The following is a 27,363-nucleotide window of genomic DNA, read 5'->3' on the forward strand; positions in this document are numbered from 1 at the left end:
GGTTATCACCTTCTTGTCTAGCCTTGCACGTCGTCGCATACACGTCAAATCCGTGTGCAAATAAATTACAATCGCAGTTACAATTACAGAAACAAAAACAATGGTGAAAAATATTCCTGCACAACTATACACTCCATTGACCCTTAAATAAGGTGCAGCGAAGGCTACAGCCACTAGACCGCAGCTTTGCAGCGTGAGACGGCCCTTTGGACATGAGTGAGCGAAAGGGCACGTGGTGCATGCATCCTGCTTCGTGGGCGCTTGCTCACTGGGGCCATTTGAAAGCTTTTGAGCTTGCTCGTGCTGCATGCAGGTGTAGCTCTACCAAAACTGAAGTGGCAATTGGGGAGACTGTGCATTCCGTTTACTATTTCTGATTACTGGGAGGCCATACTCCGTCCATTTTAATTAAATATTCATTAGTTAATTCAGAAATTACTTCAGTAAAACCAAACTGCTACATCCATTCAATGGAGCCCTTTACACACAAAACTACAATAGTTTCCAGACCATAGTCTGCAGACTATACATGCCTAAAAGTTAATATTTCACTCTGCAGACTATCTGCAGGTGCAGAGGATACAATACATTTTGTGTCTTTCGTTCTAGATATTTTACAATACAATATTTACAATATGTTTTGCTTTGCTGAAGTGAGAAACAGGTCATACTGTCAGTGTGTCGTCCAGGCCTTTGATGTCTTGGGGTTGACAGGCTGTTAGCTTAAGTGCCTCCAGGCAATCTTTGTTTATCAAGCTTAATCCTCATGAGCTCTGTGATTCACCACGACAAGCGGGCTCAAAAGGACCTCTCCCCATAATGTGGACCGTCTAAGGAAACAGATATTCAGTTTGAATTTGCCCCTGTGGACTATACACCGAGTTGGGACTGTATAAGAAAAACACTTTTTTCGAGCCAAAATTAACCCTTGTGGGCTTCACGCCGGGTGCGGACGAAGAAATATTGTAGCGGTTTATTTCCTCAGGGCATTGAGACATTAAAGAGTGGAGTGGACAGAAATATCTAATTGCAAACAAACACATTAAAAACTAAATCAAAATATTGTTAACAAGACCCCGAATTCATTATCACACTGCATCTTTAAATTCGGTGCAATCAGCTATGCCAGCGATAAGTAGGGGGGATGATTCTTGCCTAGTGATGACATAGGCGGGAATGACTGACAATAGGTGGAGGTGTGACAAAGGGGGATGTCATTGTGGTGGTGGATCTTATGAAATAAATACAGGCGAGATATGTTTCTGCAGACAGAAAGGCGTGTTGTCCTCTCAAGTTGCGGGATGTTTTTGTAACATTTTATAAGTTATCACAGATGCATCTCCTTAATGTTACCTTTGAAACATAGGCTCTTTGTTTCTGGATTATATTGCCCTAACATTTCTGCAGCAACATTTCAGTAACATACGTAAAAGTAGTGTAACGTTGCATCTCACTTGTGTAACATTGTGTTGATGTTTCGAAATAATGTTTTTGCAATATGGTTTTAGTAATATTGTCGTTACATTGTTACACGTTGCATAACGTTGCACAACATTAGCCACGTTGCAGTAACGTTCCTGCAACATCTCGTGCTACTAGGGCAACTTCCTGGCAATTTGCAGGAATAGCAATCGTTAAGTACTGTGAAAAAAGAAATATTGAAATGGTGTCAAAGCTGTTCGATTTGATTTTGGAAGTGGGCCCTTGGATTTTATTCACAATCTCGCCTTGTCACTCATGTCAAACAATTTTGTCGCTTCTTTTTCTTTTTTTATTGCTGATTCATGGCCGCTGCTTGTGTTGGTTTTTGTGTAGTGACTTTGCTGTTGAACATTTAGTTTCGAATATTTTCTTGTTGCTTTTGCGTTTCATTATCGGAATTCACGAGCAACGTCTACGGTATCTTTTTTACATATGTATATATTTTTCATTATTTTTTGTTTTTCGCTCGGATAGACATTTTCCGTGTTGAGCGTTACTTGTCGTTTTTGGTTACTGCTGCATGCGGTGTTTCTTCTTTTTACGCGGGATGAATGTAACGGATATGATTGCACGACGCAAAGTTCAATCCGCGAAGTGTTCATGATTATTGAGCCACAGTACGACACCCCACGGGTTCTTGAAATTTAGTTTTTGTTTTATTCTTGTTGTTTCTCTTTTTTTTTTTCCTGCAGTAATGCGTTTGAAGGGGGGGGGGGGGGGGAGAGGGGAGGGAGATTTGTAGAGTTGGACTGCCCGTTCTCACACACAAGCACACATGTGCTTAAGTGAGACGATTCTGGAAAATGTATTTTTGAAAGAAACCTGGAATAAACTAAAAAACTAAAAAAAAAAAAAGCCATCAGCCACTGGAACAGTCCCCCATTCTCCATTGTCACCATCTTGGACCCTGCTGATTTCTCCTCTGCAGTAAAACTACACCTTTCTTGGCCCATGTGATGGTGTGCGGGGCTAGGCAAATCAGTGAAAACACTTACGCAGAGCGCTTGCCAGGCCAGACTTGTACGTAGTTCAACTACTTTACTCAAGTTACTGTAGTTTAACTACTTTTCTGGGTAGTTTAGTAACTTTTAATTACATTTCTATTCTAGTAATCAGTAGTTTACTTTAACTACTTTTCCGAGTGACTTCCACTCAAATTACAAATTACTTTCTAATTTTAGTGGTTGTTTTGCCAATCAACAGAGAACAGAGGTCGGAAGGTCAGCTGATATTTGCAGAGGGGGAAGCATGCGGAGTAGAAAAGGGGGGGGGGGGGATGGGAAGGAAGAAAGTGATTTAGATAGCCCAAAAAACCCCAAAATTTTAACGAGCCCCCCCCACTGCAACAACACTGCTACGAGGCGCGGGGAGCGAACAGACACGACGCAAGAGAGGTCAAGTAACTGTGGGATTAGCTCCGAATAGTGGCGTTTCTTTGTATTCCGAAGCTCAAGGAGACTTAACGCATTTGAAGAAAGGGCTTGTCCCCGCTTCTCTCCAATGTAGGAATTCTTGCCCACTACAGGAGGTGCACACACTGCTCCTTTTACAGTGCAGGCGATAGAACCCCTAACAACGACGCTCACGCCGGATGGGCTGCTCGTGTATCACTCGAAGCGCGTTAACCCACCCCCGCGCCTGCGTTCACGCCGCTTCGCGGTGACGGTGTGCGGCTGCTAATTACAAATCTAGCCCCCCCACCCCACCTAGCCCCCCCACCCCCCGTACACGCCGCTTTGCGGCGTCCGGTCGGCAACCCAAGCCCCGCTGCCCCCCATGCACTTCCGTAAATAGAGTCGATACGATTTAGTTTAGCGATGTTTCGTCAACAACATTAGTTTTTTTAGTGTTAATGGTAAAAAAGAAATGTAAATATCGCCAAATGCCTCGACAAAACAAAATGTTCGAGAAAAAAAATAAAAAGAAGTAAGCCGGCCCACACCATAAATAGAACCCGGGTCTGACACGTATGAGGCAGACATCTCACCACTAAGTTACGCTACCTCTTCGGAAACTCGCATTGCATCCGCTGTCTATGTTGACGGCGGCAGCGCCTATCTCCAAGCAAGCAAGCAAAACTTTATTTTGTGTAAGGGCCTACGTCCTGGTCTGGACGGCCCGTCCGGCCCATGTCTCGCGGATGGATTCCGTAAGGTTACCGTGTAGCCTTGTTCGTGGAGCAAGGCTTTACGAACCAGCCAATCCGGCGTGCGTGAGCACCGTTGCTAGGGTTTGTATCGCCTGCACGTTAAAAATATGCCCGCGCGGGTCGGGGGGCAGTGCCCTTGGTATTCCTTGGGCGCCGCCGGCCTGTGTCTGCTCTGCCCAGTGGCGGCCGTTTCAGGGGGGGCAAAACGCATGCCTTGCCCCCCCCACTCTGAGAACTGGGGGGGCAAGTGCCCCCCTTGCCCCCCCGGTTGGTACGCCCATGCTTCACTGTAATAGTTTCTTACGTGCAAGCTTGCTCAATTCACAGCTTTGTCATTCTACTCCACCAAACTTACAAACACTACCTGAACGCCGGCTGCAGTGTGCTAACCACATGCACGCGTCAAGCGAACGTTCAGGCTCTCCAGGAGCACTTCTGCATCGAAGTTCCCGAAGCGGAAGAGCTGATCGCTACCAGCATGAGCCTACCCCAGAAGACTGCGCAAGAGAAGCGCGCGGACAACGTCTACTGCAACCGAGCCACCGATCGATGCAGCCGACATCCGCATTTGCAGGCTCCGTGGGCTCTTACGGCGCATACCCGTACGACAGCTCTGAGTACACCGGTAGCTACGCAGATTACGATGTCCGTCAAAGAGCTGTGCGACTGGCATCGCCTCAAAGTTCAACATCTTGTTCGGTTGGGCTGTGATCTGCTCGCCTTTGAGACCATCTCGGCGCTCCAGGAAGCGCTGGCTCTACTGCAGCTTCTGAGGGAGCATCCAGGCACCAAGGGTTGGCTTAGCTTCGGCTGTCAAGACGAGAAACTGACCGCTAAAGGGGAGTGCTTGCAGAAGGCCATCCAGGCTGTCCTCGGTAAGGACAGTGGATCCCAGATCTGTGCCATCAGGGTCAACTGCTGTCGGCCCGATATGGTGGGCTTGCTTCTGAAGGATGCTCGGAAGGAGGGACAATCGCCCCTTGTAGCTTACGCTGATGCCGAGGTTGCGTCTTGGACGCTGGTTCCGAAAGACTCCGACCAACTGGGGAACTATGTTGCAGAGTGGTACAGAGCGGGGGTGAGGTATTTTGGTGGGTGTTGCTTTACGGGGACAGCCCATATTACTGCAATCGTGCAGGCCCTCACAGGCCATGAACATCTAAATTTGTTTGTGTCATCAACCAACAATCTGCAAGCTTTGCTGGGTGTTATCCAACAGCATGTTTTATATAGTTATCTGTACATGTGCGCCTACATTGTGTCTTTGACAGCCAGGACACGAACCATATGGGAACAGTTCTGTATGTATTTATTTAAGAGCATGCATCTCATGCAGATGAAATAACTATTTTGCAGCATGTCTTTCTTTTAGGGATTGCCACACTCAGGTTGATGCTGTTCTTAACTCCTGCCAATCAAAGTGTAGATTCATGGGTGTTATAAAAAGGGTAACAGGATTATGTGAGACACTATCATGAGTAATAATCTTGACATTACTGAACAAGAACTCGGGTCAGCATGTGCACTTATTTTCTGCTAACACTTAAAAACATGTTCATTGGTAATCTTCAAGGTTAAGATATTGAATTCCTTTTATGTCTAATAAAATTTAACAAGATAGTTTAACAACACATTCTCAAGCCATCTTATATTTTTGTCTTAAGTAATCATATAAAGTTCCTTTAAGGTTAAGCCATTGGCATTTTGAAGCCAAGTAGCAGGTGGTATAACAAGGGAAGCATCTGCCAATGTTCCTCCTAAGCCATCCCCCTCCCATACCTATATCCTATTTACCATTAGACTATGCTGTCATTCCTGTAATAATGCCCAACATCATGGTTAATGCCTCTTTCCACCTCAGCATTAGCTACGGTGAATGTCACAAGCATATGTTACCTTTTTCATGGAATGGCCTGTGTCCCCGTTCTAAGACAACGATTGAGGATAAAGATCCGATAGAAACAGACACAAATGGCACACCACATGACAAGTGCCACTGAATTTAGCTATAACTTGCAGCTTTCAACGTAACCAACAACAACGCTACAAGGTGCCAGGAGTACTTATCCCACGAGAAACACAGAAATTAAAATTCGTTCCGAGACAGAGAACTGGCAGGAGCTGTCTTCTCGCAAACGAACACATCAGACGTAAAGGTCGAAGTCGATGCGTCTGGAGCTATAAAAAGGCGCATCCCGTTCGTGCGCCTTGCGCACCCACACGCCATCCTGGAAGTAGCCTTCCTGCACCCACTGCAGCATCTGAGACGAAGTGTGCAGGCCGTAGATCGGAGCGTCCTCAGCATCTTCCCACTTGAACTCCCACATCAGCTCGTCCTCTCCCTCAGTTGTTGCGGCACCGGTGCTGGTGGACTCTGAGTGGCATAAGAAATGAAGGTACATCAACCTACCAAAATGATGTTTTCAAATTCCCAGACTTTCCCAGGTTTTCCCCTACTATTCAGTAAAAATTTCCTGACCAACCCCTAAAAGAACACAACATGTTTCAAGTGCAGTTTTTATGTGGGAAACACAGGTATATCTGGCGGCCAACAGGGCATTGGCCAAGCACCGGATCTTATGCCTCCTCACTTTTTTTTTACATATATCTTTGCGAATAAAGGTCCTGTTTTCAATATATCACCAGGCAAATGCATTGGTGCAAATGCAAGAGAAGAAGGAGAGAAGTTTGTCTGGGTGCTGCAAGCGTTTCAAGAGGATGTGATTTGGGTTTTACAAAGATTCTAGCTTCCGAGCAGAAATTCGTGTTGGCATGCCAGCTGAGTTGCAGGCGACGTGTGTCACACCCCACGCACACCATCTGTAGTTTCTCGGAGAAAGGAAAGCTCAATTTCCCTGACCAATGTTGATTGGGGTGGAAATTCTCTGACCTTTCCAGACTCCCGAGAATGCTTGACAATTCACTGTTTTCCAGGTTGGTGAACAACCTGGTAATGTTGTTTCAATTTGTTTTGAAAAGGAGAGCATCTAAGCATGAAGGTATAGAGAAGGCTAAAGGGCACCTAGAACAAAATACTACTGTATGACTAGATGTAACAAAGGTTGAAAAAGACCAAAGTCTCAGCAAGTGCACACATCATACCTAGTGCTACTCTGCCACATGAACATGACAACATGAAGAGCGATCACTGGTACTGCGAGTGCTACCTAATGAATCCTTCGCAAAGTTGGTGTGCACCGGATAAAAGATACACAAAATGAGTGCTCTTTGTGCCATTCTCTGCCTTTTTGTTATCTGCTAATAAAAGGCAGGCAGGCGAATAACTAGGAGGGCCTCCACTGCACATATGGATTTACATGGGTTTAGCAAGAACAATTAGAGACTGTAAAATGCATTGCTACACTCCGTACGAAATGCAGGGCCACTCAGATGGCTCAGAAGAGCGCTTTACACAAAGGCATATCATGCTTTACTGATGTGAAACACTTTACAATGCAAACAGCAGCGTGACAGGCCTTCTGTAGTACAAGTGTGCCACGCCATTAAAAACTGCATTTCAGGCATCTTACTGTCGCCTTACCAAAACCTTACATTTAAATGTTCACGTATAATGAGAACAGAGCAGTCCCAGCCTTTTGTCCTGAAGAGTTAGCCAACATAAACCAGTTGGACAGCATTTCAGTTTACACTGCCTAGGAGAACATGAACTGAAATGATCGAGAGACAATCGTGAGATACCAGTCGTCAAGCCCTGAGACGAGCAGTGTGAGTAGCTCGAGAAAGAGCTTGCGGATAAGAGTGCGACACCTCTACGGCTCAACATGTTCCCCTTTCGCAATTGAGAAAGCGCTTCAACGCGCCTCACATCCACATTTTGTTTATATCGCCTATCTGCGCTTGGCGCTGTCTTCCTCATATCTGGGAGTGCGTAATCGATGCCGGCTAAAGCGTCCTAGGCACAATCGGCTAAAGTGAAAGTACTGGCGAGACACTCTTGGTGCGAGATGAGAAGTTTGAACCGGCGCCAGTTCAAGTTAGTTCAAGCTTCTCATCTCGCGGCGGAGTCATTGGCGTCTCCTGGTTGCCGCTCGGTCATTTCAGCTTACCCTGGTGCAAAGGAACCAACAAATCTGGCTTCGCGCCGACAAGTGAACTTCAGCCGGCACGCTCGCCTTGCTGGTAAGAGACAACATGGAGGCGGTTGACAATGCAGCGAACAAACATCTGGTTTCTCCTCATTCTCGACGCACACTAAGCTTTGTGGGATATTTGGTAGGTAGGCTGCACCAGAAATACCGCAATTTATGGTTTGTGCTGTTGACTGTTGAAGGGGCACTGAAGTCATCTTTGAAAAAGGTAATTTTTGATCTTGTATGGTTTAAAATGTGTTAGTTCACACATATACTAAGTCCTATATTACAAAACTGCCTATTCATCTCAGGGCAATAGAAAAACGTGGACTATTTTCTCTCGTTGGCTACATTGTGAGGACCAATGAAGGCCCTACAATACGTGCAGATTCCATACGATTTTATTATAACTTGTTTGGAAGAGAATCTGATAGGTACACATTCGGATAAGACTCCTTGTTTTCACAGGGGGCGAAGCCATTGCTTGCAATTCACCAACAAGCGCCCTTCCTCGACCACTTCACTCGGAAGAAAATTCTTCCCAGAAAGGCTGTGTCACAATCTTTCAACACGTTTTTAACGAGGAAATAAGCTATGCACGGTTGTGGTTTCGGGTTTGTTGGGATGCTTAGAGCGTCTAGATTGAGTTGTCACCACAAAAGGACGATCTCAGAATCGACTCCAGCGCCCCTTGAATACTCACTGAGGCTTGCTTCCAAACCAAATTCGACTTTTCCATAAAGACAGCACAAGTTGGGTCTGCCTTTGAGGTGTGGGGATTCTGGTTTATGCTGTAGATGAGAAATTTAGCTGGTGTAGTACAACCGCTGGCCCGTGGTCTTTAATGTGCATTACGCAGCAGCGATACATGCCGGTACAACGCTCATCCAGATCGAAACGGGCAGGGCCGTGGATCGAACGCAGGACTGCTGTGTTCTGCAGCACGACCTTTTGCTCCAAGCCTTCCGAGCTGTGGTGTGCCAACACGCTCGGCCACCGATCCCCCCTTGGGCTCGCCTCGATGAACGAACAGTGCCTAAACCTTCTTCCCAATATCTGAGTCGACAAACAAAGTACTGCAACAAGCACCTAAGACTACTCCGTGTTCCAACATAATGGAAGCTCGAAGCATTTATTGTGATCCATTAGCATGAAAAAGCAATTAGTAGCAGTGCGATAAGTTGGTCCCATATTCTCTTGTATGCAATAGTCCCGTGAGACACCCATGTTATCAAAAGAAATTGAACAAAGACATCTCTTGGTTTCAGCTTGCACATTGAACTCCAAAACTGTGCTGTCTCCACACGACTCCGTAACGTAACCTTGTGGGTGCCCCAAAGGTGGAGCAAGCTACCGCCCGTTACGAAGGGCGCAACCGGTAGCATCCATCCAGAACTAGAATGGAAAAGAATCGCAAAAGCTGACCACGAGCCTCAGCATGCCCGAGTAGGGATGTGTGAATAGCAGATTTTGAGTTAGAAGTGAAATCGAAGTGAATAGTGACTTTGGCTGAATATTTTCTAATCAAATATTGAATAGTTTCTCCCAGTTTTTCACTACTGCTCCATGTTTAAACAAAAACTCAGCTAAACTTGTGAAGGTTGTTCCCCATCTTTCACTTTTTCCACTTCTAAGATAAATTTATTTCAATCTAACTGTGCCTTCAGAAAGTTCAATGCCTACATTGGCATGGCAAGTAAATAAAACATACAATATACAATTAAACTTGTAGAGAAATCCAGCTTTACCTAGTTGAGGGGATTTATAGCTTTTCTTGTTACAGTTGAACCTCGATGTAACGAAGTCGGTAAAATTCGCAATTTACTTCGTTACATTGAAATTTCGCTAAATCGAAATTTGGCTTTAGCATGCGAAAAAAAAAAAAAAATTCCGAAACATTTTACGGGTATGAAAACTCACCGAAAATTACATTTATTTAGGGGCAAAGTAGTCCGCGAGTTTTGCTTGCGCCTTGTCCGACAGTAGCAGCGGCGTCATACTGGTCATACGGCGTTCGAGCGCCCAGAGCGCTTGCAAGGCATCTTGCTGCCCATGCAACGCCGTGTACCTCCTCAGTACGTCCATTGCGTCGAGCACTTCCCGAGTGCTCGTGATCTCGGCAGTTTCTTCAGGATGGTGTACAAAACGTTTGCTTTCTCATCCAAAGAAAGAACTTTACGTTTCCTAATGGCAGCAAGCACGTAAGTGAACCGCCCGGTTAAAAATAAAGCTGTTTAATTTAGGCGGTGCCAATGTTTCCAACCTACACAGCACTCTTGACCGCACAGTTTACTTGCCCCCTTGCGCCCACAGTGTGCTTGCGCCTTTGCTTTACATCACGCTCGCAAGACGATAATCGGTCTTTTAGGTCTTCTCCTAGATGGAGAAAACCTCCCGTGCGGTCGCGCGGTCGCGCCATCACGTCGCTCCCCCGCTGAAGTTGGCTCCCGCGCTACCCGCGGTACAGTGGACTATGATGATCAGTGAATGTCAGTGGTGATGCTGTCATGCCGTGTTAACTTTTTGCTCGGCATTTTCTGGCCAGCCTCGCGAAATCTGCTTTGCCGCATGCCTCGCCGGCGCTACCGGCGCCGCATCCTCGGGCAGCCTAGGAACGTTGGAAGGCCTGTCCCCGTGAAGTAACCTATCCAGCGCTCGCGTTTGCGCATAATTTTTTTTTTTAACCACAATTTTTTTGCGAAGTTGTTTTTTAGAGTTGATTTATTTATTGCCTTCTATGGCAATGGCGCTTCGTTATATTGAAATAGCAGTAAATAGACTTCGTTATATAGGGACTAAAAATACATGGGGTCTATGGGCAAGAAATTATGAAAAATAAAATACTTCGTTAAATCGAGGATTTCGTTACATTGAAGTTCGTTATGTCGAGGTTCGACTGTATATGCAAATATCCTTCCAGTCCCTCCTTTCCGTCTTCTTTAACTATTGGGTACAATGCGCGATGTGTGAGTTGAGGAGGAAAGCTAAAGAAAAAGTTGAAAAATCGTTTCACGACCCCTTTAAACCTGGCGGTGTCTTTCGTTTGTCAGCTACAGGGAGAAAGGGAGAAGGAGGGGAAGAGGGTGACGCATACGACACTCTCATTGGTTCGAAGCGTTAAAGGAGCGGTGCAACGATATTCAATTGGAATGTTTTACCCTTTACACGAGCTTACTGGCACTAGTGAGGCTCAAGGATACTCGCACGCAACGCCACTGGCCAAGGAACTCCTTTGCTGCAGTGTAATTTCAAGGACAAAAGCGATCATTTTCATTCAATCTCTCCTTTGCAAAATTTGATGACGTAACGTGGGAGCGCAGTACACCCCGATGACGATATTTGAATGTGGTTTATAGATTGGACCCGAGCATTGCGTGGGCACTCGATTTGGGCTCGTGATAATTACTAGCTCGAGAAGCATTCGGGTAGTGGCCCGTGTCCAATCGCTGCCACGACGACAATAGCCGAGCCATAAAAATGTCTGGAACTCAGTGCGTGTCCTGTGCTTTGCCAACCCCAGCGCGTGGCTATGATCAACATTGGCATCATATAATCGGCTCCAGATCACGTGGCCGTTTGTTCTGGCTTTGAGTTGAGGGGGTGAACGCTGCTTGTTTTTCTTCAATTTTTTTCTGGAACTTCTATTGCGTGGGGTGAAAAACGAACGCGTGTTTCATAAGTCATCAACGTCAGGGGTCCGTTCTAAGCGGTATCTGCGCAAAGTACAAAAATCGTTGCATCGCACCTTTAAATATGAAATTTGAAAAAAACAAAAACAAAAAAAATAAAGAAAACAAAAAACAATTACACACAATGAGTGCAGGTTGTCAGGACGTTCCTGCGTGACATATGCTCTCGCATAATAGCCAGTTTAATTTTGAAAGTTTTACTGTAGTGTAGATAACAACATGCACAAAATTTCTGTCAGGAGGAAAGTCTGCTTTCCTCCTAAACACGTGACTGCGATACTTGTACCATATTTTCTGGACTGTAGTTCGAGAAGTTAAATTTGGGGTCAAAAAAAAAAAGGTTTTGCTTGGATAGTGCCAGTGCATAGTCCGCGCCTGGTCGACCTGAAAATCTTCTCATACACAGCACACCTAGACAAATGTCTGCTTTCTTAGCTCACAAAGAAGCTTGTATGATATATAAGTCATACTTAACATACTCTTTTATTCACAAAATTTATGTTTCGTCATAAGGAACAATCTTGAAAAACAAATTCCCGCACAGTCTGCACCTAGCAAAACTTCAACTTCCAAGCACATATAATCCGTGAGCTATAGTCAAGAAAATACTAGTCTTCAGCGTTGATAGCGGCGGGCTAGCCCCGTTAAGATTGCTTCTTACTGAGCACCGATGCAATGCGGATAAACAACACCCGTGGAAGCGAGCTCCGCATATGTTGCTTCTCCGCAGTGAACCGGTGCTCAGTAAGAAGTGAGCCCAACAAGGCTCACCCGCCACTATCAACACTTCGAAAAATGTGAATGTCGCAGTTTATATCAAGGTGAATATAGACTAGCATATTCAGTATACTACTACTCGAATATTTGCAAAATCCTATGCCCAAGTTCATTCATGGAGAAAAAAAAAACCAAAGCGAAGGTGAAGTAAAATTAAGGACACCTAAGCACTTCTTAGGAGTTGTGAATGCGAAAGCATTCTCGGCACCGAGAGGAGCAGAAGCGGCCCAGCACCGGCAGAGAGTGTGGCGGTGCGCCGCGCAGACCACCCAGACTCGCTGGTGATCGCTGCGCCGCTGGGTGAGGTAGCGGCGGGAGTGCGAAGCTCGGCGCAACGTGTGCTGAAATCTCGTGTCCACTCATCATCATCATCGCCCTCATTGCGAGTACCAGTTGACGACGTTAGACCCCAAAGCGTAACGATAAGCCTAACGTAAGGCCTACCTTCAGGCAAATGCATACCTGCATCCCCCCCCCCCCCCCCCTCTTCCGCCACGCCACCAGCAGTTTGGCCGGCTCCTTAGTAACGATATGACGTTGTTGCTATAAAGCCATATGACGCGTCACAGCCAATGGGAATTTAGGTGCTCTTTTGCCGCTACAGACAACAACAGTTTCTCTCCATGGGACAGTTAATGCTTTTGCATTGAAAAGGAGACCCACCCTTTTTCTCCTCCTTGGCCGAGGAGGGCTCCTGCACCTTGGCGGGGTCCACCTCCTCCGCAAACATGTCGAAAGAGGGAGACTCTGCGGCGGCAGGGGCCGCCCCCCGCCCCTCCCCCTTGGGCTGCCTGAGGAAGGAGAGCCGCTCGAAGCTCTGCTGGTACACGTCCATGTCCCCCGTGGAGATGACCCGGTCCGCCAGCTCCGTCATCCTCAGCAGCTGTTCCTTGTTCCGGGCAGTCTCCTCCGTGCTGTCTGCAACGTCCACAATTGGGGGAGGTCAGACGAGAGGAGCTGACACACCCATGCTTCTACGCCAAAGACAAAATGTGCGGTGGTCTGCGTTGCACCGGCACATTTGGAAATGTTCAACAAGAACTACTGAAGCAATTCTCGTGATGGACCCTTTCTAAGAATCCTAGAAAACTCTATATGACAATTGTGTGTGGCGACGCGACCATACGTTGTGACACGCCCCCTTTTTCTAGAAAAAGGACATGTAACAATGTTTGGTTTTCTTGTTAATAGGAAAAAAGGTTAAGCATGATCTTTACTTTAGATTTTTTTTTTAGGATGCTTGGGACTCGCAGGTTGAATTATTGCCATAGAAAGAACTTGAAATCTACTTTAGTGACCGTTAACGACCAATCAGAAGGCTTGCAGCCCCTTTTTACGGTGCATCACATTGTCAAAGCGACTAGTAGGCTTTTATAGGATCACTTAAAACAGAAGGGGAGAGAAGACCAAACGAAAGTGAAATGAGAAAGGGTTTGTCCTTGTAAGATGGCTCCGAAGTGTTTTGGTTACACCTTCTCCACACACAAATCCAGCCCCTTCCAACTTTAACCTCCTTGACACCAGATGCAGATGATGAACTCATAAGTTAACTTTCAGATGCCTCCTTCCCTTTTCTCTTTGCATGCAGATTTTCCTGCAGTTACCTGCACCACTTTCTAGCTAATTAAAGCTGCACATCTCATAGCAAGGTGCCTTGATCACTTTTAAATTAAAACAAAGCCTTAGCTATGCACAGCTCTGCATAGTGGAGTTGACCTAAGTGCTGCAACGGCTAATCCTAGCTTCACTTCGGTAGGATGGAACAGCACAAAGTAGATTTAAGGAAATATTGGGAGCACAGAAAGACTGGTTTGAGGCAGAAGAACTAGTTTGGCTCAGAGAAACTTGAGTCTTGCAGTAAGCTGTGTTTAGGGCAGATAGGTCTTGGCATGTCCAGGCAAAACGCAGTAAGCGTTTTGCTTGGCATGTCCAAAAAGCCCGCATACTGTACTGAGAAAAGGACAACCGCCAAAACAAAAAAGAGGACTGAGCTTCGGCTTTGGATAGTCTGCAGCAGAGGAATATCAAGCCAAGAGTTGGAGTGCAACCAACATTGGTGCAATAGTGGAAGAAGGCCGGAACGGCCAGCCTCATCGCCGTCGCCATCGAGTAATGGCGGCCTGCACCCCCGGTCAACGTTTCGCTCAGGTTCCGGTTATTAGTGGCAGTTTGTGGTTGTTCAACACGCGATTTAAACTTTATAGTAGACCTTTTATCTGCCAGCATGCACCACAGTGCTCGAAAGTTTGTTTCTCGTACAGAAAATTAAACTTTCAAACTTCGAATTCTTCTGTAAAATTTTGTTAAAGTGAATGGCGCAAGAAACAGTGTACGTTGTAGTGAGAATTTTTATGCATTGACTCCTATGGACCGCCGACAGGGAACCGAAACATATTCGTTGAACCGGAAATTTCGTTGAAGCGACGTTCGTTGAAGCGGGTTCGACTGTAGTATGCAGTGCAAGCATTTCTCTTTTGCAGTGTCTTTTAGTTTTTTATGTCCCTAAATTGATTCTGCGTGCTGGAATTATGCGTAATTAAAAAAATTAGGATAAATGTGATGTTTATTGTAACAAAATAAATGCCAATTCATTGCACCAAATTGTGCAACAAATATGAAAAAAGCCAGAAATGTCAGTTGTGACCTATAGCACCAGAGGTAAAAAAAATATGTACCTATGGAGTCCATAACATAAAAAAAAATGAAAGCCGTTTACAACTCCCTGTAACGCCGAATTAGAGCGCAGCTCTTGAGGAGGAGTAGAGAAGGGTACTGGGGGGTGGGTCAAGTGACCTTGGGGGAGGGGGGGGGGGGCACGTGACCTTGTGGCAATCACATGACCTTGGGGTGTCACGTGACGCCGGGGGGTCACGTGACCTGGGGGTCACGTGACGATGCCGATGACGTCATCAGTGATGATGACAATGACGATGCGGATGCCGATGACGTCATCAGTGACGTTGCTGATGACGTCATCAGTGATGATGCCGATGACGATCCGGATGCCAGTGACGTCATCAGTGGCGATGACGTCAACGGGGCGTCACGTGACCTCGGGGGGAGGGTATCCCCAGGTCACGTGACCCCGGGAGGGGTCACGTGACCTGGGTAACTATCGTGACCCTCGTGAGGATAACCCTAGTACCCCTTGTGAGGGCAACTCTCATGACCCTCGTGAGGGTAACTCTCGTGACCCTCATGAGGGTAACTGTCATAACCCTCGTGATTCTCGTGAGGGTAACTCTCATAACCCTCGTGACCCTCGTAAGGGTAACTCTCATAACCCTCGTAAGGGTTACGAGGGTTAGTAACCCTCGTAACCCTCGTGAGGGTTGCGAGGGTTAGTAACCCTCGAGGTTCTCGTGAGGGTAACACTTATGAGATTAACCCACGTAACCCTCGTGTAACCCTCACGAGGGTTACGAGGGTTACTCGCAATTACGCCGACGGCGACGCCGACGACGCTCAAGCCGGGAATGGGCGCCTAAGAGCTGCGCTCTAAAAATACTGATAAATGGCATGTTTCTGTCGATAAAATAAAGGCCGAATTGGTGTACTGAATTGTGGCACGAATAAATGTTGAAAACCAAGAATACTAGTTTTCACTTGTAAACGCAGAGGGAACAGAATACATCCGTGGAGCCCTGCATAAGTACCAAATGCAATGTCTACATTACAGCTACCCCGTATCTGCATCTCAACTGTACCTGCAAGCTTTGTCCATAGTACCGTAAAGTTCCGAGAGAACGCCCGTCCCCGAGAGATCGCTCATCCCGTTTTTCTGGTTAAATATCTGTAACATAAAAATTCCGAAACCATTGCCAACCCCTCGGATCCCCGTCAGATGTCAAGCAACGTCCGATGGGAATCGTATCAGCTGCGCAACTTGCTGTACTGGCACGTCTGACAAGCGAGTTCATAGGAAGTTCCCGTGTTTTTGTCTGCGATCTGTGTGCGCGATATTGGCTCCCGTAACGTGCGAATGGTTTCTGCATGTATATTGCACCGTGAAATGTGAATTCGCTGCGACCGCAATCTGCGGTATTCGTTAACGTGACATAAAGTTTGTAGCGGATTCCCGCGTTTTCGGCCGTGATCTGTGTGCGCGATCTTGATTTTACGCAAGTTGGTCCCGCGTGTATATTGCATTGTGAAATATGATTCTGCTGCGTTTGCGATCTTGTATTTGTACAACTTGTATTTGCTCCCGCAACATACAAGTTTCTAGCGGATTCTAGGATTTCTGTCCACGATCAGCGTGCGCAACATCGGTTCCCATGACAGGCAAGTACATAGCGGGTTCCTGTGTGTTTATTGCACCAAAAAACTTGAACCTGCTACGTCTGCAATTTGCGGTATTCGTTCCCTTAAAATGAGAGATCTTGGCGGGTTTCCACGGGTCCTTCGCACCGTGAAACGCAAATCTGCTGCGTCCGCAACCTGCGGTATCCTTTCCCATGACACAAAAGTTCATAGCAAATTCCTGCGTGTTTATCACACCGTGAAATGCAAATTTGCGGTGTCCGTGATCTGCGGTATCAGTCCCCCTATCACGTGGTTCGAAGCCAGTGTTAGGGTGTTTATCATCAATTCTTGATAAAGTTTTGCTGTGGCATTCTCAAAGATAGCCCACCCCATATTTTTCACATTTATCTCTTCATTTTGAGTGGGCGTTCTTTCGGAACTTCACAGTAGTTGTATAGCTGCATCCGGCTTGCAAACCGTTCGGAAAGTTTTGCATGTTGCACAATTTTCGCGCAACGATGGGCCGCTTGCTACAGAGGCATGCGCTGGTGGCCACTGCTGAGTCCGTTATTGCTCAGCTTGTGCACATGGCAAGCTTCCACGGCACTTTTGCAGCGTGCATTTCACACACTTAAAACTGACATTCTCAGTAGACAGCATGTACAGACTGGTGCTGAGCCCGCACCGTGAAGAGCGAACTGGAACAAGGCGGAGAGTGAAAAAAAGTTAACTGTGTTGAGAGTATGTTTAGACATCGGTACGACACGACTGTTAGCCTGGGATCTTTAACGTGCACCACGCAGTAGCGATACATGACCACATGCCGACACGATGCTCGTCCGGATCAAAATGGGCAGGGGTGGGGTTCGGGCCCAGGATCCCTGGGTTCTGCGGCCCGAGCTTTCGCTCCCCGTGCTTTCAACCGCGGAGCGTCAACGCACTCGGCGACCGATCGCCCCTCCGGCGAATGCCACCCACAAATGAAAGTGGGGGAATGAGACGAACCTGGCTCGTCCTCCTGCTTCTTCTTCTTCCATCGGTTGATGGTGGAGTCCCGCTTGCCCCCTCCGAGTCTCTTGATGCAGGCCAGCACCGTCTCCCCCGGTCGCATCACCTCCAACATCTCGCCGTAGATGGAGAGCACGTCCACCTTGTCCGCGTCCCCGGACGCCTCGGAGTCTCGGCTGTTTTCCTGAGATGGCTTGCTGGGCCTCACCTGGGCAATACGAGGGGGAGGGTTGACGAACGGGGGCGTTTGCTCTATAAGGCAAATCGCGTACTTTCCTTTCCTCCTCTAATGTCATCGCTACACTCCGTTTCACCTTAGGTTTGGCCGCGAAGGATGCTGCGAGCCGTCAAAACCAGCACGGCACCGTACAAGTGTCACACGCACACTTTGGGAGAGGTCCAGCAACGCGTGGGGAGTGCAGTCACGTGACGTGCTGACGGCGCTGGATTTGCTTGGGTAATTCATAAAATACGCCGCGATCCGTCGTAAGGCAAAACGGAGTACGCTAAGTCCATGCAGCGCCACCTAGCTCGTGTCGGCGTCGCCACTGGGGCGTCTGGCAGCGTCTCGCAATGCTAGCGGATGGTGATGCCGAGACGAGCATGTCTGCTGCCTTGCCGCTTGCTTTTGTCCGGTTACAGCGTGCTTACTGCTTTGGGGCAGGTCAGGAATTCACGAACGATGACATAATGTGCACACCTTGTCTTTTAAGTGGTACTGGCTTGCTGCACTACCGGTTCAACGGAATACTGCAACAGCTTTACCTGCCTTTTAAGATATACCTCATCTAAAAATGAAGGCCACCAGGCACAAAAGTCTGGGAAATTCTACCGACTCTGGCCAACTTCATCTCTTTTATACTGTTTCTATGAGAGAGGTCAATAGTAGGAGAACTTGGCAATCAATATCTAATGTCCTAAAAGTAGCTACAAGGACGTGCAGCTAGGTACATACTCTCTAGATAGAAACAAAATGACCCTGTTGATGGTGTGTTAAGACAACTTAACTCGGTGATCCTTCCGATTAATGTAGGCACGTCGGACTAGAGCATGTATTCATGATGTATTGTGGTCTTTTGAATGCTGTCACGAATGACTGGCAGAGAGACGGGTTAGTGCTGTAGGAAACTAAACGTTTAATAGGGGCAAATTTGTGCCCAAAACAAAAATACAAAGAGGTAGTGCGGCAGGTGTCGAAGGTCTGCGGAGTAGCACGATTGAGCGCAAGAGCGAGACTGACCTCGGACCACCACACAAAGTGCCTTTTGTACCCCCCGCGGGTTTCTGGAACATTCAGCATAGAACGTTCCGCGCATAGAGCGTTCGAACCTCGATCAGACAACAAGGTTCTCGAACTTTGGAGAACGCTCAATTGAAAGAGTAAATAAAAGCAGTGCCTGCTTCCAGAAATCGAATCTGGGGCCTCCTTGCGAAAGCCAAGCACGGTAACTAATCGGCCACACACACACTCGCTCGGCGACATGCGTGGCTATGTTCGTCATTTCCTGCACTTGAAACCTCGGTTAATCCACCTAAGACTTATCTTTTCTAAAACCACTCAAAACTTCTAGAAAGATGGCAAAAATAACAGATGAATGGAATCCCAGGCCGCACTGATGATGTCTCCCGTATAGGAGACGAAACGTCTGATAAATGTTGGTATTGTTATGCAAGTCGGAGGTATTTGTTTTTAATCATGAATCCCGGCTTTTGGAACATTTTTGCATGAATGGAACCTTCACCACCAAAAGAATGTGAGTCACACATCCCAGTAGTGCTCCTCAGCAGCTCGCAGAGCTTATAGTGAAATCTGTTGTTAGTTTTTGCTTTGTCATTTTAATAAGCTTCGAATGAAACTGCAGGCAAAGCTTTTATTGTAGGGTATTATTTTAGAAACATATGCATTTGTTCCCGTTATTAATATATAGATTAAAAATGGTAGTACATTTGACATTACATTTCTAATGTGGCTGATATTTGTACATATTTTTCATCACACTGTTTGAACCCTAAGAAGAAAAAAATACCACTTGAAAATAAATAAAAAATATCAAACATCTACCTTGTCGTGAGCAACGGAGGGCTCTTGAAATATATATGATTCATTAAAAATTGTTATCTATGAATTTCGCTCTCCCAGTTATCTATGACCTGCACGCATCTGCTCAGCGGTTCCTACCCACTTAATGAATGGCATATACAGGGTGTTTCACGAAAAGTGGACGAATTCGATATTGCGAAAACTACTCGTCGCAACGAAAAAAAGGCTTGTATCGTTTTAGTCCTGGGCCAGGAGCCTATTTAGGAAAATTACTAAAATCCGGAATAATGAGATTGTTAATTATTTCCGTGTAATTAACTTTTTTTAATGTTGTGTTTAAGGGCATGGTTTCAATTCGGAAATTGTTCAGCATCATCGAAAAACACTAAATCAACAAATTGCAGAACAATAGAAGGCACTCGCAGCATTTTACGGCTTTCTGAAAAATCACACAAATTTGACGGGCTTTTAAGTTCTATCGCTCTGCAATTTGCTGATTTAGTGTTTTTCAACGATGCTGAGCAATTTTCGAATTAAAACCATGCCCTTAAACACAACATTAAAAAGTTAATTATGCAAAAATAATTAACGATCTAATTATCCCGGGCTTTATAATTTTTCTAAATGGGCCCCTGATCCAGGACCCAAACGACACAAGCCTTTTTTTACTGCAATGCATAGTTTTCGCAGTATCGAATTTGTCCACCTTTCGTGAAACACCCGGTATAACACTTATACAGAAAACATTCATGAGTTAACTTCAGGTGACAAGGAAGCACTTCAACCACGGCATAACTTGAGCTAAGCAGCATGTGCCCGAAAGCTGGGGGAGGGCAGTTTTCAAACAAGACTGCATTTGAGCCACTGCAGTAGAAGTGCGGCAGATAAACCTAGATAAACCATTGTTGTAAAGTCCTTAAAAGACATAAATTATGCAGACAGAACAAGAATCTGACATACTGATGCAATATTGTGGACAGATGCATCATCTCTTGCAAAGGGACACCTACCGGAAATATTATGTTTGCACGTTAAACCAACGTCCTATCCTGGAAACATGTTCCCATGTGCTTCATGCCACAGCCACCTTCTTATCCTGGCAGGTCTATATGAGCTATTCATATATGGTCATCAGCTCAAGCTGTGGGTAGATCCACTTATCATCTGCTAAGATTTAGAGCTTTGACAGTGCGAAACAAATTTGATGAAAGCTCACTGTCAACACATGCTCAACAGAAACACGTGTAGTAGCATGGTGGCCAGTGAATAACCCCTATAGACCTTTTGCAAAGCATGCAGTACTGACCGCAGTGCCAAAAGAAATGCTGGAAATGTCTTGTACGAAACTGGCCGTAGTATATGACGGAGGATGTGCAGGCAAGTGGGCAAGGAAAGGCAAGCAACTGCAGTGGCGCACCCACGTGGGGGGGGGTTTGGGGGATCATAACCCCCCCCCAGAGCTCCGTGAGAAAATTTTTTTTTTTGTGGGCATATTTTGACGATTTTTTTAATGTAATGTCTGCAACAAGGACCTTTAAAGGGGCCCTGCAATCATATTTAAGCGTCTGCCTTTTTTGCTGTTTCCAGGTCTCTTGAGGTTCGGGCAAGTCAGCGGGCACGGAGAGAGTAACTAAATATCAGTGCGTCATATTTTAACCGGACGATGCGGAAACCTCCTCCGCCTACGAGGGCGACCCGCGTTGGCGAAAGCGCGCGATATGTGACGTCTTTGGTCCTGTGCTTACTACTGGTCAGAGCCGCTAAAAGCTTCTTTTTAGCCGAAACACAAAATATAAGAGGTGTGAACCGTTTCAATCATTTCTAAAAGTAGTTTTTGTTCACTATTTTAGGTCAGGAAAGAAACAAATGCAGTTTAAAAAGTATGGAAGCAAGAAATGACCCGTCGACATACCTGCCACCAAGCAGTGGAAAAGACGGCGCATGCTAGAAAGGCGTAGTGGGATCAGGCACCAACGAGCGGCGAGCGTAGAAAGGTCCCGGATGTACGCGGCGGCGCTGCGGTCGTATGGATTGGAGGATCCGACCGGTGTTGAGCATTCCCAAGACCTTCGGCGAGCAGCTTTGGCTTGCGGTTTGACCTTTTGGCTGCATGGCAGCCCAAAGTGGCTCCTGTTCTGAACTGATCTTTACCCCGTGTTTGCTGTCGTTTGTGGCCAATGAAGTGTCATGCCGAATCAGAGTTTAATCGTGCAGCAAATGCAATGCGAGCCGCCCTGGCTGCCCGCTTCATACAGCCTAGCCAAAAAATGCTTTAGTGGCACCCTCTCGAGCTGTCGACACGGAGTGCGGCAGCCGTGACCGCTCGCCGAGCTCATCACCCCTCCTCTAGTTCACGGCCACTCAAGCGACCAAGGATGTCATGAAGAAGGTTATTTTTTGTTTGTTTCTGCAATTTTAATTTGCCTATAACTTTTAAAATAAAGCAAAATTTGAGAAAAGAAAAGTTGCATTAAGTTACTACGTTCAGTGCGCTCAGGTTCGGTGCAAATTAAAATCCAGTAAAAAAAGTCCTTGCAGGATCGCTTTAACGGCACGCTCATCTTTTATGCAAGGAAAAAGAGAAGTTGGCATACCTTGACCCAGTCAATGTTGTCCAGCCAATTGTCCCGTATATCAGCCTTGTCTCTGCTGAAGATGAACATGCCGTCCTTGTCGAAGTGGCCCTCCTCCATTTCATCTTCCATGTTGAATGGTGTGATTTTGATGTCCCCATCATATTCGATTGTCTTGTCTTCTTGGCCTGCAAATGTTATCATGCAATGTTGCTATTTGTTTTCAAAGCACCTGTACAAGATTTACACGACAGTGGGGAAAAAAGACCACACGAAAGCAAGGCTCTTACGTACGCATGTCAAACAGCTGCGGTCCCCTTCGGTAGTAAAATACTTTTTAGAGCACAGCTCTTAGGTGCCCGTTTTCGGCTTGAGCGGCATCGGCATAACCACGCGGTGCATTATAAAAAACGTCCCATAATGCACTGCACGGGACCGTCGTGACGTCATTCGTCAGCCTCGTGACGTCACTCCTGATGTCACGACGGTCACCGTTGACAACACCGCGGTGCATTATGGGAGGTTTCCCATATTGCACCACGCAGGAGGGAGGAGGAGGGGGAGGAGGAAGGAGGAGGAGGAAGAGGGGGCAGGGAGCACGGGAGGAGTGGATGAAGAGGGGGGAGGACAGGGCACGGATGAGGAGGGGGGGGGCTTACCGTCCCCTCTGTACCCTCCTTTCCTCCTCAAGAGCTGCGCTCTAACTCGGCGTTACAGAGAGTTGTAAAAGTCTTTCATTTTCTTTTTTTTTTCACTGAAATTTGTGGTTTACTTATTTATTCTACCCTTGGGGGTTAGAGGCAGTACAGTGGAGAGTGAGGAATTTACATTTACAATAGAAACAGCCTATACAATAAATAAACAGTGAACTACACCTACTTTGACCTCAAGAACTGCTGTAAAACAAAAGCCTGGCTCATCACGGCTGTCCCTATTCGCACCCCGAGTGCGGATAGTGGTGGATTCTTATCCGCACTCCGAGTGCGAATAATTTTGGATTCTTATCCGCACTCCGAGTGCGGATTATGTTGGCTTCTTATCCGCACTCCGAGCCTCCGAGTGCGTGAGTGCGGATTGCGTGCGGAGGCGCGGACTGGCGCGGACGCTGTACCGGGAGCACCGGGCAGCCGCAGCACCGGGGCGGGGGTGGCGGGGGTACGAAGACGTTGGCACGAAGCCGTTGGATTTTCTTTATCTGCACTCCGCGTGTGGCGCGATTATGTCGCGGGAAACTATGAACACAGTGGTTTAGAAGTTCTCAACTTTGTGTTGATTCATTGGCGTGTTGGCAGCCTCGACGAGCGTATGAAAATATTGGCGGTTCCGGTTTCAGAATTAAAATAATTTCAAGGAAATGTTTTTTGTTTTATAAAAAAAACAAAAAAAAAAACAAAAAAAAAACATTGGGTGGTGCGCTTCAGATTAAACGGTACTCACGCCTCGAAGATCGGATAGAGGCGATCAAGTGCGTGTGCGTGTGCGTGCGCGTGTGTGCGTGCGTGCGTGTGTTTGTGTTCCCAAACACATCAGCTTTACAATCCCCCCCCCCAAAAAAAAAGAGTTCTGGCTATACTTTTTTTTTTGGACGGTTAAATATTTTTATTGACGAAAGAAAAAAGAAACTAGAGCAGTGTGCAATTTGTGACGTGTATTGTCTTGTGCTTAGATGATGGGGGCAGTGGCTTAGGAAAAAGGGGGAGGGGAGGGGGTAAAGAAAATCAATCATTTCCAGTAAACAATATTATTAAAAAATGAAGCCCTCCCCCCCCCCCCCCGGCTCAATCTTCTGAACACTTTCAACCTTACTAGATGAGGGAATGCCTGATAAGTCCCCGGCCCTTTGTTACTGTAATTTTTTTTAATAGAAAGATTTGCGCTTTAGCAAGTAGACGACGATAGATGTGATGGCCGTTAAAAGATGTTTTTGTGTGGTTGTGTGATCGCAGATGTTAAACATATATGCCGAGGGTGCCGAACACTGAGCTTGCGGGTTTTGGGCGTGGCGGCAGCTGAAGTTTGGAACATCTCTGCGTGTGTGTGTGTGTGTGTGGTCTGGGGCGGGGGGGGGGGGGGGGGGGGTAATTGTGTATTGAAAATTGTTTGCTAGCCGCCCACCGTTCCCACATTACTGCCCCTATCCACCACACAATGTTAATGTGCTGAATGTGGCAAATCTTAAACCAGCTTCCGTTTTTTTTTGTTTTTTTTTTGCAAATAATGATATTTTGTTTAACAAAAAAAAAAAAAAAAGGATACTGAAGGAACAATAGGATTGCTTAAGTCCTGTGTTCATGCTTTTTTTTCAAGCCCCCGAGGCGCGAGTACAGTTCAGTCTCTAGCCAAATACACCATCTAACGCTAATCAATTTCGAAAAAAAAAAAAAAGCGATTATGCATTTGCAGTGATGTTTAGAAATGAGCTAGTCGGTGGTGCATAGTGAACATATAATCAAAACAGCGAAAACGAACACAAGGACAAGTAGAAGAAGGGACACAAACACAGCGCTGACTCGCGTCTTCAGAGTAAATCGCGAGTCAGCGCTGTGGCTGTGTCTCTTTTTCTACTTGTCCTTGTGTTCGTTCGCGCTGTTTTAATTATATGTTTACGATTATGCATTTGTTTGAGATTGAATTCATTCTGAAACACAGGTCTCCTCCCAATCAAACACCGCACAACCACTAATATTTCTATGAAATCGGTGCTGCCAACATGCCAATGTCACACCACGAACATCGTAAGTCACTATGTTCAAAGTTTCCCGCGTCCAAGTCGCGCCACGCCACACGCCAAGTTCTTCGCCCCACGCACTCGGAGTGCGGATAAGAATCCAACGCAGTCCGCACTCGGAGTGCGGATAAGAATCCAAAATTATCCGCACTCGGAGTGCGGATAAGAATCTACCACTATCCGCACTCGGAGTGCGAATAGGGACGGCCGCTCATCACACAGAATTACTAATTTATTTTTTTTATGTGGTAGTTAAGATGCATGTCAAGTCATACGTGCTTCCAAAGCAAAAGGCACCATTTGTTTCTCTGACAACCGAATCTTGTAAGAACTACTTTGTGTCATTTTAACTCTGCACAAGACTTGCTTTTTTTCTTGAGGTGACTGCGATTGTGCAAAAGGTGATGCAGTCAGCAATATGGGCCAAGCAGGTAACTGATTCCAGCCATTTGACTGGAATCGGTTTAAGGGTAAGTAAACCCCCTCGAGACACCAAACATGAGCGAGTTGTCCTGAAAAATACTCCAGGCTGCAAGAGCAGACGTCCGAGGTGAAGCTTAAGTTTCATCCACAAACACTGTCTCAAAAAAGTAAAGCTATATGTACTACGTCATGCACCTCAACCGGAAATGGCTATATGCACGACGCAGAGAGCTCCTGCCATGTGGGTCACCCTTTTCAGATGGCGCGGGAGCGTGTTAACCCACCCCCCACCTGCATTCACGCCGCTTTGCGGCGACAGTGTGCGGCTGCTAATTACAAAACTATTAACCTAATTGGCCCCCTTGTACACGCCGCTTTGCAACAACCAGCCAGCAACCCAAGCACCGCTGTCTCCGCTGCACCTCCGGAAAGGGAGTCCCATACCATTTAGTTCAGTGAAGGTTTGTTGACAACATTCGTTTTTTTTCAGTGTTAATATAAAAAAAAAAAGAAAGCAATGTCATAAATATCGCCAAATGCTCTAAAAAAAAAAAAAAAATGTTCTAGAAAAAAAATTGAAAAAGTAAGCCCACACTGTGGATCGAACCAGGGTCCGCTGCATTCATATGAAGCAGACACCTTACCACTAAGCTACGCCACCGCTTCGGAAACTCATTGTAACCATTCGTTTTATACGAGTTTCAAGTGGTGCGTATAGCCATTTCTGGTCGAGGTGCACGAACGTAGTTCGTATAGCTTTACTCGTCTCAAAATGTAAATATGACCATCCATCCAGAGGCAGACAGCTTTCATGAGGCTGTCTGCAAAAGGATGCTTGACTGTCACACAATAGTGAATAGCTAGGTGCGACAAAACCTAAATAGAGTTTCTGCAAACGTTTGGCACCATCTGTCAGTAAACCGGGAAGTGTTCATGATGGTCTCAGTTTGCAACTCAACTTTAGACTTCTGCATGCAGATGAACGTAGGAGGTTTTAAGATAAAATTAATGTTGGGGGTCTGCTTGTCCTGGCAGAAGAAATTTTCCCATCTCTGCTTCAAGCAGAAGAGTTTCCAGCCTGCAGTCTACAAAGGAAGCGTCGAGATACTGTGTAGCTGTCAAATTACGTTTCGAACATGAGAACCACCTTCCACATCATCTGGGTTGAGAAGGTTGTACTTCTTGTCTTCCACCTCGTCGTCCTCCTCATCACTGTCCAAGGAGTTCTTGAATTTCTTTTTCACCTCGTCGCCTTCTCCTGCATTACTGAGTATCTCGTCCTCTGCCTCATCAAACTGAACTCTCTTCTTCGATGCCATCCTGCAAGAACACATCAAACCAAGTGTGCATCATCTCTTTATAGAACCTTGGTGGCTGCCGAAACTTTTACCGGCTTTGCAACATTTGCAATAAAGTGCAAGACATTCCCTTGACAGTTTGATCTATACATACGATTACTTTGAGTAGGAACATCACTACAGTCACCGACAGGATAAGAACGACGCTCGATGCTCACGAGACACTTACGTGGAAATGAAGGTAGGATATTCGATCTTAGCGCTGGAGGCGGGATAACTGAAGGACCTCCCTACCGTTCTTTCAGTCAGTGGCCGCAGTCCTGTTAGTCTCTCAAGATATGCTCTCGCTTTTTCCTTTTCCGTCCCTATTCTTGCTAACGATTAATGATCGATGAATCAATATTGCCAATTTGCCACCCGTCCGTAGTACGGCGAAACGGGCGCGCAAAGCGCAGTTGGCAAGAGCATACCGCGTCGTTTCCCGCTCATCTTGAGGTACGCAGATTTTACCGTGAAGGCCCTTGGTCTATAATCACTTTTCCTACAGCTCGGTTTTATATCAGTGCCACAAAAGTGAAAGAAAGTCATCTCATTGCGGTTGGTGATGCTTGGAAAACATGTGCAACTGCGAACTCGTTTGAAGAAAGACCGTGCACAATGAAACGTCGCCAGGTTGTTTCAGCAATCGCGTCAAAAAACTGTAACTGGTGTCAGCAAAACATTACCGGTTGAGTTTTCCGATTACGTCGAAAAACTCACGTTCACGTCGATGCAGTAACTTCCAAAAGAAGCATTTTGTGCGTACTCGCCGGAGATAAACAAACTTCTGCCAGAAAATCCCTACATTGTAAAACATTGT

The 27,363-nt window shown here is 46.3% G+C and overlaps 2 protein-coding genes across 2 annotated transcripts; one reads left to right on the forward strand and one right to left on the reverse strand.

Moving 5' to 3' along the window:
• The first annotated feature begins 212 nt into the window (after nt 1–212).
• LOC115323670 (homocysteine S-methyltransferase YbgG-like) lies at nt 213–4,976 on the forward strand. Its single transcript, XM_040214773.3, is given in 4 exon segments — nt 213–216; nt 3,928–4,154; nt 4,187–4,267; nt 4,269–4,976. Coding segments are annotated over 4 exon segments (1,020 nt in total).
• On the reverse strand, nt 4,924–27,355 carry LOC115323664 (CD2 antigen cytoplasmic tail-binding protein 2). Its single transcript, XM_040502555.2, has 6 exons — nt 27,230–27,355; nt 26,354–26,526; nt 22,077–22,243; nt 17,439–17,649; nt 12,852–13,106; nt 4,924–6,005 (listed from the first exon to the last, which is right to left on the reverse strand). Exons 2-6 carry the CDS (start codon nt 26,523–26,525, stop codon nt 5,776–5,778), a joined length of 1,035 nt encoding a protein of 344 aa, XP_040358489.1. The 5' UTR covers nt 26,526; nt 27,230–27,355; the 3' UTR covers nt 4,924–5,775.
• Nucleotides 27,356–27,363: the final 8 nt, after the last annotated feature.

This window comes from Ixodes scapularis, unplaced genomic scaffold (assembly GCF_016920785.2).
Source record: "Ixodes scapularis isolate PalLabHiFi unplaced genomic scaffold, ASM1692078v2 PGA_scaffold1__304_contigs__length_218370807, whole genome shotgun sequence".
Taxonomy (NCBI): Eukaryota; Metazoa; Arthropoda; class Arachnida; order Ixodida; family Ixodidae; genus Ixodes; species Ixodes scapularis.